This window comes from Astatotilapia calliptera, chromosome 23, assembly GCF_964374335.1.
Source record: "Astatotilapia calliptera chromosome 23, fAstCal68.1, whole genome shotgun sequence".
Lineage (NCBI taxonomy): Eukaryota > Metazoa > Chordata > Actinopteri > Cichliformes > Cichlidae > Astatotilapia > Astatotilapia calliptera.
Genome location: NC_137443.1, coordinates 6597814 through 6613599, shown reverse-complemented (window position 1 = coordinate 6613599; position 15786 = coordinate 6597814). Strand labels below are relative to the sequence as shown.

The 15786-nt window shown below is 39.0% G+C and overlaps 2 protein-coding genes across 3 annotated transcripts; one reads left to right on the top strand and one right to left on the bottom strand.

Annotated features, from left to right (window-relative positions):
* Positions 1–1001: 1001 nt before the first annotated feature.
* Positions 1002–5769, top strand: LOC113016261 (cytochrome P450 2J2-like). Of its 2 annotated transcripts, none has more exons than XM_080296948.1 (9): positions 1002–1258; positions 1580–1742; positions 2256–2409; positions 2516–2672; positions 2758–2934; positions 3824–3965; positions 4093–4280; positions 4364–4505; positions 4616–5769. In XM_080296948.1, exons 1-9 carry the CDS (start codon positions 1076–1078, stop codon positions 4789–4791), a joined length of 1482 nt encoding a protein of 493 aa, XP_080153074.1. In that variant the 5' UTR covers positions 1002–1075; the 3' UTR covers positions 4792–5769. The 2 variants fall into 2 exon arrangements, with proteins under 2 accessions (XP_080153074.1, XP_026014749.2); XM_026158964.2 differs by having other exon boundaries at positions 1004–1258; positions 2256–2405; positions 2512–2672.
* Positions 5770–11470: 5701 nt separating this feature from the next.
* Positions 11471–15374, bottom strand: LOC113016263 (cytochrome P450 2J2-like). Its single transcript, XM_080296950.1, has 9 exons — positions 15082–15374; positions 14641–14803; positions 13666–13819; positions 13403–13559; positions 13143–13319; positions 12689–12830; positions 12184–12371; positions 11944–12085; positions 11471–11857 (listed from the first exon to the last, which is right to left on the bottom strand). The coding sequence occupies exons 1-9, from the start codon at positions 15262–15264 to the stop codon at positions 11682–11684; spliced, it is 1482 nt and encodes a 493-aa protein (XP_080153076.1). The 5' UTR covers positions 15265–15374; the 3' UTR covers positions 11471–11681.
* Positions 15375–15786: the final 412 nt, after the last annotated feature.

The following is a 15786-nucleotide window of genomic DNA, read 5'->3' as shown; positions in this document are numbered from 1 at the left end:
CCTGCGATGCACTCTGAGTTCATAGTTAAACACATTTGACCTTCCAAGGGATTCAGAGATTCAGCTGGATATTCATTAAAGTGACTGATTGCAAAATAGTGCAATAGTGCAATTATCAAGGGTTCTGCTCATGAATCTGCTTGTTGATATTTGCCTCCACTGAACATTATTTACACTGTGAGTAGATGTAAGGTCACAGAGCCTGATGGGTCTGGATTTGCTTTGCAGACCATTCCACAAACGCTGTTTCTCAAGCACCTTTGAACAGAGAATATTCTATATGAACTTTGTCATGACTGATTTATTCTGAAGGTCTACGTAGCAAAAAAGTCCATGAAGCATGAACAGGCTTATAAAACCGCTGAAAACCACAAACATACGACAAAGAGCGAAGGCAGAATTAAAATTTAAACTTGAATGCACTGTTTAACTGAGTCTATTGAATGAAACTCAAATATATTTAATGAAAGACCAATGTCACAGAGGAACTGGCTCCAATTTCTGTTTTAGAAGTGTCATACATGATGCTAAAAGAAGTGATAACATGAATAAGTTTGCAGAGTAGCAGCACTCCTAAGCAATGAAGACATAATATAATGGAAAATGTACTAGTATTAAACTCCAGGGTTCAGTGCTGTACAATGGATAAAGAAATTTAGTCAGTGTTTCATCACAGATATGCAATTCATTCCATCTTAACCCAGCCATTTTTTAGAACAGCATTGTTATTCCCTCCTTTAAGACAATTAAACTTATTTTAAACTGTGAAACATCTACTAATCATGTTTGTAAAATATGCCATAGAATTGGCAAAATCTATATTTTAATATACCATTAGTCACTGACAAATCAACCTGGGTATTAACATTTAAAAGACATTCTTAAAATCAGCAGAGAGTACGAGGAGTCCAAGTTCCAGCCTTTTATTTTCACACAAAGCTTTCAGTGTTATGTAACCTGACACGGGGGCTTGTTTTCCCAGAACTGCAGGTTCCACCCAAATAACATCAGACATACCAAAGCCCTGTCTGCAGAATCAGTGTGGTTCTCCACAAGGATCATCAATACTTTCACCATGGTTTTTCAAGCTCTTTTTGACTGTCTGAATTTTAGTAGTTGGCTGTTGCTTGCTTTTGTATTGCTGATTTTGTTTGATTTGATAAGAAACCGCAGACCTCGTAACTTTCCACCAGGACCCCGGGCTTTGCCTCTTCTAGGAAATGTTTTCACCGGAGTTGACTTCAAATCAATGATGAAGGTGAGCTTAACAGTCATGTAAAAGTAATGCATGCAACAGTATGCACATGCATTTTTTCCAGCAGAAGTTTGACTTACACACAACAACGTGGTCCACATGAAGTGCAAAAGAAATCACAACTGCAGAATAACAATATTGCAACTTAAAAGATTTTTAGTCATCACTGTCACACTTTCATACTGTGTCAGCAGTTTCAGTGGGGGATTTGGGAACTTCAATCTCTTAATGAAATATTTGTCATTGTCTACATATTGAAGGTATTACTTTGAAAAAAAAAAATGTTTGTGAAACATTTCTCCTCCTAATTTTTCCTGCTTGCAGCTAGCTGAGACGTACGGTCCTGTGTTCAGTGTGAAGAGAGGCAGTGAGAGGATGGTGTACGTTGCAGGATACAAGATGGTCAAAGAGGCTCTTGTTAATCAGCTGGATAGCTTTATTGATCGACCAGTTCTTCCTCTCTTCCATATTATCTATAAGGGTCTTGGTGAGTATAGGGGCATCAAGGTCTAGGAACTGCCAAACATACCCCCTCCCACCCGCACCACCAAGTGTCATCAGTCTGTCACTTTGACAAAAAGGGCTCATGATGTAACCAAGTATTCTAATTAAATTAAATCTAATCTCTAATTAAATACAATCTGAATATACTTTACTGAAGTATTTGCATTTTACAACTCATATTTTGGAGGGAAATATTACTTTGAAATATTACTCCACTACATGAAACTGTAGTTACTAGTTATTGCATAGATTTGTATTATTATTAAATATGTTTTGAGTATAAAGTATAACAATTATACGATTGTATACTATTAACTTTCCGTCATAAAATAAGCAGAAAGTAGACATAGCTGTAGCATGAAAGTGAAGTCACATTTGTTGTTGGAAAACATTTTACAAAGGACATCATATATATACAGCATATTTTTTGTGGGAAAAACAGAAGTATAACTGAGCAGAAACTAATTGTTAGTTATTCTATATAATATTGTCATAGGCATATCTTTGAGCAATGGCTACCTGTGGAGGAAGCAGAGGAAGTTTGCCAACACTCACCTACGTTACTTTGGAGAGGGCCAGAAGGCACTGGAGAAGTACATTGAAGTGGAGTGCAGCTTCCTTTGTGAAGCTCTCAAAGAGGAGCAAGGCAAGTAGAGTTCGGGAATTCACTCAGTTGGGCTGTTTGTTGTGCACTGAAATCATTTCTATAGCAGGATTTCTCTTGACCTGAGTTAAATTTGACATCTTCACAGGAAGACCATTCAACCCACACTACACCATAACAAATTCAGTGAGCAATGTGATATGCTGTGTGGTCTTTGGGCATCGCTTTGAATACACTGATCCAAATTATCGCAAAATTCTGGAGCTGGACAATGAGGCTATTGTGCTTTCTGGTTCAGCACAAGCACAGGTATTCCTTATGTAAACTATTGTAGTAATAACAAAATAAGCTGTGTTGGTCTATTGCTGTTCTGAGAGACTGTCGTCATCAACAGCTCCTTGATGCCTTTCCTGACTTGATGAAGCACCTGCCAGGGCCTCATCAGACTATCCAAAACAACTATAAGGAGCTTTTGGCATTTGTAAAGAAGGAAATAGAAAAGCACCAGGAGGACTGGAACCCTGAAGACCCTCGTGACTTTATTGATACATATCTGTCAGAGATGGAAAAGGTAATATGAAGGCATTTCTAACAAAGCTTATGAATCCTGTTAGGTCAAGAATTGCATGCTTTTGCATCCTTGAACAAAGTGAACAAAGCCAGCAGTTTCTGCTCAAAATAGATAGTTTAAAATTTAATTTATATTTACAACTAAAGCACATATCATTGTAAAGAAAAGAAACACACACACACACACAAAGTTTTTTCTATGTTAATGTGAGAAAAATGTGAGAAAAAAATGTCAAGACATAAATGCTGCATTACACTTAGTCAGTGCTAATATGACTGGCAAACAGCAAGCCCAGCTTGATAATATATTAACTATATTTTATAAATTATTTTTTCCCTTTATCCCTAGTTTGCAAAGGTACACTATGACATCACAACAGTGTGATTTGTCAGTTGCAACTTTGATGCAGGAACAGCAACAAAATGGGTATATCAGACACACCAAACTGTAATACAAGCAAAAACTGGACTAAAAAAGATTTAGTCCAGTTTCAGTGCATTACTTGCTGATGAAATTTGTTTAGTTCTTCACCAAAATACCACTTTTAATTCCCTAAAGAATTATTATCAGTGTCACTTGAAAATTGATAAAATATCTAAATGCTTATATGAACCAGGAGTTTCAATTAGCCATGGTGGTGAATACTCTGAACATGCTTCTGGAGAGTACACCGGAAAATCCAATTAGTTCCCAAAATGTAAAAAAATTGTGAAAAATGACATAAAGCTTACTTAAAATAACTAAGTTAGGGCAACTTATTCATTATGAGTACAATTTGTCAAGAAAATGTAAAACATACTGTTAAATAATAATATATTTAGTGGTGGTGTAAAATAGCCTAAATCAGCTCATCACTTTGAATAATGTCAGTACTTTTTTGTTACATTAGAAACAAATGGATCCCCAGGCTGGCTTCAACCTTGAAACACTGTCGTTATCCTCCCTTGACCTGCTTGAGGCTGGAACAGAAACAACTGCTACCACCCTGCGCTGGGCCCTTGTAGTCATGCTGACCTACCCAGAGATACAGGGTCAGAGTCTAATCAATAACAATTAACATTGATGTATTTCAGTGAAGGACTGAGACTGTTGATGAGAGTTTAACCATGATGAGCAGTGAACTGTCTGTGTTAGTCCTTACTGTGCTTACATTTTCAGAGAAAGTCCAGGCAGAGATAGACAGAGTGATCGGACAGTCTCGCCTGCCCACCTTGGCTGACAGACCCAACCTGCCGTACACTGATGCTGTTGTCCATGAGGTCCAAAGGTTTGGAAATATTGCTCCCCTGGGATTCCCGAGACGTGCCACTAAGGACACTACACTGGGAGGATACTTCATTCCTAAGGTAAGTGACGATTTACCTGACTCACACAGAGATGGTTATTTCTAAACAGCTAATATCAAAAAGATTGTAAAACTTATTTTCAGGGCACAGCTACGACTATGATTCTTGCATCCGTGCTCTTTGACAAGAATGAGTGGGAGACTCCAGATGTCTTCAATCCTGAGCATTTCTTGGATTCACAGGGCCAGTTTCGAAAAAGAGATGCATTCTTGCCATTTGCAGCAGGTCATTTTAAATCGACTTTTTTTTTTTGTTCTTTAGCAACAATAATCAGAATTCCCATTTTAGAAAATGAGTGCCACCAAAAACAAATACTTCTGTTTGTCACCCCACAGGTAAACGTATGTGTCTTGGTGAGCCCCTGGCCAAAATGGAGCTGTTCCTTTTCTTTGCATCTCTGCTCCAACGCTTCACCTTCACTCCCATTCCTGGAGAAATGCCCAGCATGGATGGTGTGTTGGGCTTCACCCACACGCCTCAGGAGTTCAGGATGCAGGCAGCGCCTCGCTGATGTCACTCTATTCAAACATAAAGATCAATAAGCTGAACCTCTTTATGAGCATACTAGAAACCCAAAGAGAAGCAACACCTTTTATTATATATATTCTGACCTGCAACTGAAAAAAAGCAACTTTCTTAATGTAACTCTCTTTAAGTAGTCTTGAGGAATAGTTCTCCAGGCTTCTTAATAACATTCAAAAATCTATTTTTGATGTTGGCTGCCTTTTTAAAAAAATTGTCTAGAAGTTGTCGCAGTGTGCCTAACCCCTTATACTATCTCCTGTCACTGACTTTCAGTCGGGTTCTTAAGTAATTTACCTCAAGAATGACTTCTTGACATTGATTCTTCCACTATTTTGGAAAATCAGCAACCATATAACAAAAACCTTGATTTTGTTCAACAGCTATTTTATATACAGCTAGAGAACAAATATAATCAACAGCATAGTTTAAACTGGAGTGGCCACAGTGTAGTGATTAAGAGATTAAGGGATGGTGATTGCGGCAGGAAGGACATTTTGCGTAACAATTTGTTTTTTAAATTTGCCAAGTCAAATACACAAAACTACACTTTGATATCAAATATACAAAGCTACACTTTGAAGGTCATGGTCTAGTCGTGATCATTCTTTAAATATTTAGCATCTAAAACATTGGTTCCATGAGACATTTCTTTTGAACTGTGTGTAATTATGAACACAAGATCCCATTCGATCATAGACAGAAGACAGGGCAAAATTCAAAAAATTCAAAAAAGTGAAAAATTCACACCTCGTAGATTAGACCAAAAAGTGGAAGATTTGTTTGTAAAAAATTAACTGATCTTCATATAACCTGGCATGCTGCAAATTGCTTTTACATGTGATTATATAGAAGACCCTGTATTTATGGGTATTAATTCAAATGTAGGAGTGCTGCTTTTCTATTTCCTGCTTATGTTTTTAAATGTATTAATCAACACATTAAGAAATAAAACAATTGCATACTACGTGCTTATGATTGTCATTTTATTGGTGGCTTTCATGGATTTAGTTGTTGTCTAAAAGCCTCCAGTTCATCAACTATGCAAGGGAGAATATGTGTTCCCCTTTTGATTACTTTGATCATTTAAATATATTTTGTTCCCGTTATTATGTTAAATTTTGTTGAAAAGATTGTTTTTCATGTATTTTGGATAGGCAGAGAATTTTTTTGGTTGCGTGTCAGACACAGTAATCAAAGCCCGCCCTCAACCCATCACTGACATTTTGTTTGTTTTCCTGGAATTGCCACATGCACAACAAATGTAGAAAACTAGCTAAGTTGAGTTACTAGTTTATTTTATAAGTTGAGTTCCACTTGAAAGCCATTGACTTTAGGTCCTGGATTTTCAGAATTCAGTTCTGCAAGGTTTGTTCAGTCCCGCGCTGACATTAGAACCCCTTATTGTCTTTGTCAGGATGTGTATTTTGTGAAAAAGAAAGTCCACCTTCTTCCCGTTTAGGTATGAGAACAAAGTAAATTTAAAAAAATCACCTGGTTAATAGCAGGTTGTAAAATTAGGCAAATACAACCTCACATGAAAAACAACACATTACATACAGCAGTGACTCATAAGTTATTTAACAAACATTAAGCTAAAATGCAGAAGCAGTTTGGAAAATTTCAAACATCTTTAGTGTTTCCAAATGAATTAAGAAGGTAAAGCTGGTGATCAAATGCACTTAGATGATCATCAGCAAGTATGACTATTTCTTAAAAAAAAAAAAAAAAAAAAAGCAGTTGTAGTACTTGTAAAGCATGAAATTATAATTTTGATGCTTTTATAATATTAGGTAGTGTCATTCATTGAAAAGAAAATTAGTTGCCATAATCTTGAGTTCCACATGTTTACTCCTGACTAAATTTACTAATATGAATCCAGAATTACTTACTGAGGAATATTCTCCAGCATATTCTGTGATTTATCTACAGCATTGCAACCTTGGATGAAGAGGTTGATTTAAAGATAGTATTAGTCTTTCCTGCTGATAGTGGATCCTGCTCTGTACAAACTCAGGGCCCTGTTACACAGGGCTTACTCATCTGAATCAGAGTCTGAAGACAATGAACAGACAAGGAGGCTCTTTGTCTTTGCTGGCTCCTTTGTGGTGAAATCTTTACACTGTTCCTGCAGGTCGGCCTCAAGGCTGGTCCAAACCTCTTCTCGCGAGAGAGGGTGAGATGTCGGCTGATCACCTGTGCTGACCCTAAACCGAGCAGTCAAAAGAAGAGGAAAAAGACGAAGATTGTTTAATATTATAACAACACCAAGCACTGGTACTGTGGATGTTTGTTTGTGATCACTGACTGGCGTTACTGTACTACAAAGTCATTATTTAACTTTTTAAAAATAAATTGTGATATTTGGATTTACACATACATATTTAATCTAGAAAACTATTTTAGTGAGTTCCAGTTGAAAGCCACTGTCTTCCGCTAATTTCCCTATTTGTAAGTCCTGGATTTGCAGGTCTCAGTTATATTATGTACAATGTGAAAGCTACAATGCACAGTTTCAGAGTTTCATTTGTTCTTAAATCTAGTTTAGAAAGCTCTAGACAATGTTGAAGAAAGGCATCTAGCAGATAGTGGTGCTATATGTTTGACATCGCCAAAATAGATTTTGAGACAAGATGGGCACCTTAAAATATCTGTTAAACTACAACATTTTTTATTCATATACATCTGAAAAATTAGATTTTTTAAGACCATTTTGTATACCAGTCTAGTAATTCATTAAAAACTGTAATGTAAAGTGTAATAAATATATTTGCTTTACCAAATTACTTTGTTATTTGCTTCATACTAACAAGCTGTGCACATCACATGAGCTATTTTGCTAGCTTCAATTCTTTAATAGCTTAATTCAGTATGCTAATCTTTTGTCAGAAACCAAAATTAAGATATTGTGGTGGACCACTAGAGGGCTCCACTCATAACCAGTGTTGAGGAAGTGTGTTGCTGTGTTTTGTGGCGCGATGTGTTCAGTTGAAGTTGGGAGAGGAATAAAGAAGAAAGATACAGATACAGAAAGGGTGCTCTTCATAGAGGACTCACGCTCTGGGAGACGTTTTCTCGTGGACTCCGGCTCCCAGAAGAGCCTCCTTCCCCTGACCGTTGCCGACAGGCTAGCAGCAAACTGTGGGCTGCAGCTCATTGCAGCTAATGGCTCTCCCATCACAACGTTTGGGAAAAGGTTGGTGACTGTTTTCATGGCCAGGATTTCCAGTGGAACTTTGTTGTTGCCGCTAGCTCTGTACCTATCTTAGGTGCTGATTTTCTGTGTGCCCATGGACTGCTTGTCGATGTTGCTAACAGACGTTTAATTGATGATCTCTCATTTTCTTCGCTACCCTGTTTTACTCGTGCAGCCGAGCCCCTGATTCGGGCTAATGTAGTGACCACCAGTAATGCTTTTCAGCGTTTGCTTTTAGAGTTTCCATCGCTCTCTGTCCCTAATTTCTCTAGCATGGTAACGAAGCACGGGGTTGAGCATTATATTCCCACGGTCGGGCCCCCGGTATACACGTGCGCCCGCCGCCTCAACCCCGCAAAACTGTCCGTCGCTCGGGAAGAGTTTGCAGCCATGGAGCGCCTTGGCATTGTACAGTGCTCGAACAGTGCATGGGCCTCTCCGCTTCACATGGTGCCCAAATCGGACGGTCGGTGGCGGCCATGCGGAGATTTCCGCCGTTGAAATAATGCCACGGAGAATGACAGTTACCCCATCCCCCACATTCAGGATTTTTCCGCCAATCTCGCCGGGACCTCGACCGTGCGCGCCTAAGACGTTATCCCCTTCGGCTTGTTCGAGTTTTTGCGCATGCCGTTTGGCCTGAAAGGTGCCGCCCAGACCTTTCAGTGGCTGATGGACTCCGTTTTGTGTGGGCTGCCGTTCGTTTTTGTTTACCTGGACGATATTTTGGTGGCCAGCTGCTCGGCGAGCCAGCACGAGTCCCATCTGCGCCAGGTTTTGAAGTATCCTCCCAAAACTGGACTTAACAGCAAAGTAACTGAGGGAAAACCTGAACATAGACTGGGAAACTATGACTCTACTGAGATTTAGACTATGACTAAACAATATACAAACTATGACTTACTATGGCTGGGGAAACTCTGACAAGGGGTAGGGGAGATAACACTGACACTGAACACAGCAAGACTGAGGACTAAATACACACATGAGGTGATCAGAGGAAGTGGAGACACATGAGGACACAGCTGACACACATAACCTAATGACAGGACAGGGGACGTGAAACTAAATGCAATGAACAAAAAACAGAGGACTCTTTCAAAATAAAACAGGAAACATGATGAGACAGACCAAACAACATGGGCTTGACAACATGAGACGTGGAACGCAAAGGGCAAATGAGACTAAGATCCAGGGGAAGGGGAAATGAGGAGCTCCAATAAACAGAACTAAGGCTGAACAACTTAGGGGTTTAAGAGAGGTGGATGAGCTTAACCCAAACAATAAATGACAAAACACAAAGACTCAAGTTCTAACTAATGCAAAAACAAGAACTTAACATATCCCCATACTAAAAACAGAAATACACAATATATAATGAACTCAAAATGCTGGGTCACAGACCCACCCATGACAGCTGGAAGATGTAGTTGGCCTTAAAGGCAAAGTTCTTTTATGGTTTAAATCGTATCTAGCAGACAGATCCTTCTCTGTCACCATGGGGAAATACTCTTCCTCTTCTGCCCCGGTTAACTGTGGTGTGCCTCAGGGATCCGTATTAAGCCCTACGCTGTTCTCCTTGTACATGCTGCCCTTGGGACTCATCTTTAAAAAACATAACATATTCTACCACTGCTATGCGGTTGATATCCAAAGCTACCTTCCTCTAAACTTGGATGCCCCATCTCCTCTCTTGCCTTTGTTTGACTGTCTGCGAGAGGTTTAAAATTGGCTATCCCAGAATTATCTTGTCTTAAATGAAAGCAAAACAGAAATGATTATTTTTGATAGCCACATTCCCCAGGGCCAGCTAACCAATACACTGGGGTCTTTCACCAGCCACCTCTCTCCTTCTGCCAGAAATCTTTGAGTACTCCTGGATAGTTCTTTTAAATTAGAGAAGAAATCCACTGTGGTAAAAACTAGCTTTTAACAATCATGGCAAATTTTCAAAGCTAAGCCCTATTTACCACATAAAGAACTCAAAAAACTCATCCATGCCTTAATCACTTGCAGATTGGACTATTGCAACACTCTTTACCTGGGCCTCCAACTCTCCCTCCTTCAGCGCCTGCAATCAGTCCAAAATGGGGCAGCTGGCCTCTTAACCAGCTCTAGAAGACATGAGCACATCACCCCCATACTCCCTAACTTGCACTGGCTTCCTGTCAAATATCACACTGATTTCAAAATCCTTCTGCTCACTTTTAAAATTCTAAAAAACTTGGCCCCTAGCTACCTAACTGATCCCCTTGATCTGTACAACCCAAAGAGAGCACTAAGATCCTCCAGCCAACTGCTTCTAATGCAACTAAGGCCTCGTTTAAAAACCAGAGGTGACCGTGCTTTTGCCATTGCCACCCCTAGACTCTGGAATAATCTTCCAGTTGATATCTGTACATCGGAATCAATTCAATCATTCAAATCACGCTTAAAAACACACCTGTTCAACTTAGCTTTTGAAGCATATAAGTTCTACTTTCATTCTGCCTGCACTACACCATGTAATGTAATTTTAATTGTAACTGTACTATTTGTTAATTGTTCTACCCGCTTGGCGGTTTTATTGTGAAGCACTTTGATGTACACTAGTCTTTTAAATGTGCTATAGAAGGGGATGGATGGCAAGGGAAGTGTACAAAAATGGAAAACAGTTTCAGACAGTAGATGCCCTTCGTGTGGCCATCACCACTTGGAGAAATGTTCCCACTAATCTCATGGAAGCACTAGCGTCAAGCATTCCGCAATGAATTTTTGAAGTGATCAACAATAATAGTGGAACTATTCATTACTGAGTTCATGTTTGAAACTTTAATTTCTGTTTTAGAGGAGTTTACGGGGTTTTTTGAGGTGCGGTCCTAAACTTTTGATCAGCTGTAAAACAGTCTGTTTCTGTTGTTTTCAATAAATTACACGCTCCAAAAATGTTTTGTCTCATTCCCATTTCTTTTTGTTGCATGTTGAAGCTCTACTTGGAACCTTCTTAGGATCCAATCATGCAAAATTTGAGTTTTTGCCATTTTTCAAGTGGACTTAAACTTATTTTTCAAGTGGACTTTTGATCGGGACTGTATAAATCTTTACTACCATTTCAACTTGGTTGTCAGCACCGGAATAATCACTGCCAAGAGTAGAAATAACACTTGATTTTGTGTGGTTCATTCATTTGTCTAATATATTTTTGATTAATTTGTTGGTGATTGTAGAAGAGGTCTATCAATACAAGAAAACTTGTATGATTTCAGTCAGTATTTAAATAAATTCAATAGGACAAATTTTTTTAATGGAGTTTACTGGGGTTATAGTGACTTTATTCATTTATATAAAAAAATAACATTTTGCCACTGAACTTGGACTTAGAGAAAATACTTTCACACTGGCATTGAGGAGACAGAGGTGCAGCAAGCATGTGTAGGCCTTGCTTATAGATAAAAATAAGCAGAGTTTTATCCACACATCAAACATTTTTGTGAATTTAAAAACAAAGGATAATATCTGAAGTCCTTTGTGTTAAGAAAAACTCAAGTGTTTCACAATAAAACAAGAAATAAAAGCATGGCAACAATTAGGATTGTAACATGCATATAGTGTCTCAATATGTAAAATTTTCATTAAATCTTTGGTGGTCCCATAAAGCTTGTAGAGTTTCAGTTTATTCATCGTTGTGTTTGCCCGACATGACATCAGCGAGGCGCTGCCTGCATCCTGAACTCCTCAGGGGAATTGTTGAAACCCATCACACCCTCCAAGCTCGGCATTTTTCCAGGAACAGGTCTGAAGGTGAAGCGTTGGAGCAGAGATGCAAAGAAAAGGAAGAGCTCCATTTTGGCCAGGGGCTCACCGATACACACACGTTTACCTGTGGGAAACAGAAGTTTTTATCCTGCTAACCCTTGATATCAAATGTACTCTTAATGGAAACCTAATTACACGCCATAAAATTACCTGCTAAAAATGGCAAGAAAGCATCTCTTTTTTGAAATTTGCCCTCTGAGTCCAAGAAATGTTCAGGATTGAAGACATCTGGAGTCTCCCACTCATTCTTATCAAACAGCACAGATGAAAGTATTGTAGTAATAGCTGTGCCCTGAAATAGAGTTATTAGATGTTGTTATTAGCTATTTATAAATAATTGACACACTTATGAATTGAATTTCTGACTCAGTCTGGTAAATAATCCCTTACCTTAGGAATGAAGTATCCTCCCAGTGTAGAATCTTTACTGGCCATTTTTGGTAATCCCAGTGGAACAATATTTCCAACCCTCTGGGTCTCGTGGATAACAGCATCAGTGTAGGGCAGTTTGGGCCTATCGGTCAAGGTGGGCAGGCGAGACTGTCCGACTACTCTGTCTATCTCTGCCTGCACTTTCTCTGAAAGGGGAAACAGTAACAACTAAAAGTCATCACAATATGCCATATTATTAACTGAAGTAAAAGTGGTCCCAAATATTAAAAACAAATGTCAGCAGCAGGTTTGCTATAACAACAATTACCGATGCAGTATTTATATTTAATTGGTGTTGTGTGAAAATGAGGCTCTGAACCAACGATGTCTAATTTTTTTTGGGGGGGGGGGGGGAAATGCCTCAATGCCCCTCCGGTCTACACCTCCTTCATTTTCATCTTTGGAGACTACACAAGGAGAGTAGTTGGGAAATTGAAGGGGGATTGATTAATAAGGGACTAACCCTGTATTTCTGGGTAGTTGATCATAAATACTAGAGCCCAGCGTAGAGTGGTCGAAGATGTCTCTGTCCCAGCCTCAATCAGGTCAAGGGTACAAGCCAGAAGTGTTTCAGTATTAAAGCCAGCATGAGGATCCTCTTTTTTCTAATGTAACAGAAAAATACAGACATTATCCACAGTACTGGGCTCATTTAGGTAATTTACATTATTACCAGTTAATCTCATGATCATAAGGATTGTGTTTTTTGATTAATGGATTCATTTGGGTGGCTGAAGTCTCAGAATTTTTTAAAGACTTCTTTTGAATGCCAATAGGGATCTGCTAGTGGCCAGCAATGACATGAACATGATGAATTGTTATGGTTTACATGAACATATGCCCCCATGGCTATTGTTGCTTTTTTTGTTTTTGTTTTTTTAATAAAGTGAACATAACAGGATTCATTTTTGTGTTACCTTCTCCATCTCTGACAGATATGCATCAATGAAATCACGAGGGTCATCTGGGTTCCACTCTTCCTGGTGCTTTTCAATTTCTCTGTTCAAGAAAGTCATGATCTCCCTGTAGTTGGCATGGACAGTCTGGTGAGGTCCTGGCAGGTACTTCATCAAGCCAGGAAAGGCATCATACAGCTGGTGAGGATGATAAACTCTTAGTAAAAGACCAACAAGAATATCATAAGCGATCATCACATTGTAGTTTAAACAACGAGCACCTGTGCCTGAGCTGAACCAGCAAGCAGAAGGGCATCATTGTCCAGCTCCAGAATTTTGCGAAAGCTCGGGTCACTGTATTCAAAGCGATGTCCGAAGACCACAGAGGAGATGATGTTACCCACTGCATTTGTCATGATGTAGTGGGGGTTGAATGGTCTACCTGTGAAGACGTCAAATTCTACTCAAATCAACAGAAATCCTGCTACAAAAATGATTTCAGTGCAGAGCAATCCCTTGAGTCATGTGAATTCCTGCAGCCTACTTGCCTTGCTCCTCCTTGAAAGCTTCACAAAGAAAGTTGCACTCCACTTCAATGCACTTCTCCAGTGACTTTTGGCCTTCTCCAAAGTAACGCAGGTGAGTGTTGGCAAACTTCCTCTGCTTCTTCCACAGATAACCGTTGCTCATAGATATCCCTTGGAGAATATTATATTAAGTTAATAATAAGGAAGCCTTTGCACGGATGTACATTTTGTAGGGGACTGAGTACAATGTGAGCCAAAACAAAATGAAGTTATCATTAAGGACTATGTGACAGGCAAGGCAAGACCCAGTTGCAAGACTCGGAGACAAAAGGGTAAACTAAAAGAGGCAGCTTTATTGCTGTAGCTTATACACTTGAAAATACAAAAAACTCAGGTGAGAAATAAAACTAGAAACTTAAGGAACTGATGAATTAGGAAACTAATGACATGGAATTCCAGAAGACAGCTAGAGAAGCCGACACCACAGAGAACAGAGGGAGACGCAGACAGTATGCACGCAGGAGGAGATTGGGGTAGAGTGGACACACCTGAAGAACACAGCTGAACAGAATCTGAAGATATGAAAGACTGGTGAGTAAAGGGAACAAAACACAGAGAGATGAACATGGAAAGATTAAGGGAGAAAACAAACAGTATTAACTGGACACAAACAGAACAAACGTGAAGGAACCAGAATTGAAGAACTATAGTATAACTAATAAACCCATCCGCACAGGAAACTAACATACTCAGGAACTAGTTCATAATTATCTTATTATGAAATAATAAATAGGTCCAAAATGAAACTCAAAAACTGGGTCCAAGACCCAGGACTGTAACAGCACTAAAAAATAATTTCATTATATTTTTACATTTGATATGCTTTTTCAGGGTTTGTTTTGAGAATTGGGCCATACAGAGACGTGATATAATGAGGATGTACAAATATAGGCAATAGCACATGCTTACATGCACGTGTTTTAACTACTCACCTAAGCCCTGTAATACAACATGGAAAAGAGGGACGATTGGTCGATCAACAAAGTTGTCCAGCTGGCTGACAAGAGCCTCTTTGACCATTTTATATCCTGCAACAAACACCATCCTCTCACTGCCCCTCCTCAAACTGAACACGGGGCCGTACTTCTGAGCCAGCTGCATTTGGAAATAAATCAAGAGAAATGTTTCACAGTTTGTATTCCTTCAGAAGTAAAGACTTTTTGTCAGATTAAAAACCCTTCAAGTGGTAGACAATAACATAAACACAGTACTGAAAAGGATCTGAGCTGGAGTTACTAATAACTCACTGAGACTTTTAAATGTTTTTAAAGTTGAAGTCTTGCTATTATCTGTTGTTTTTCCATGTGCACATTATATTGGCCAGTGTACTACGTGTACACTAAATTGCACTGTAAGGATCTTCTCCTCCTCACCTCATGCATTGTTTTGTAGTCTACTCCAGTGAAGATATTTCCTAGCACAGGCACAGCCCAGGGTCCTGGTGGAAAGTTGCGAGGCCTCCGGTTTCGTATTACATCACTTAAAATTAACAATACAAAACTGAGCAAAAACCAACTAGTAAAATTCATACAATCGAAGAAAGCTTGAAAAATCATGGTTGAAGTATCAGAAATCCCTCTGCAGAGAAGCAGTGCGGCCCAGCAAAGAGTGCTGTGGTATGTGTGGTGTTATCATCAGGCTGCAGAGTGCTCAGGAAAAAGAGGCCCCAAACATGTTACATAACACAAATAGACTCTTGGGAACTGTCGGAAGCTGGAATTTGAACTGTTTCAGCTGAGTGATGACTGTGAGCTTATGTGTTAAATGTTAACATAAATGAGACTATTACAAGGTAAATCAAACTTTGTTTGTTTGGGTTTTTTCAGAATTTTTTCACATCTGGAAAGTATGATATTTCACAGTTCACAATTATAAGGTGAAAGGTCATCTTGGGGTAGTCAGCTGGTAAAGCAAACAGTTATGAATGCTGGGATTCTTGTAACTTCATTCATTTGTATTAAGAAATTATATTTTTGCCACTGTCGATTTGTCTTTTTGGAAATAATCTTTTTGGCTTTGGAGAAACCCTTTTCACATTGGCACTGAGGAAGCAGGGCTGCACAAGTATTCCACAGCAA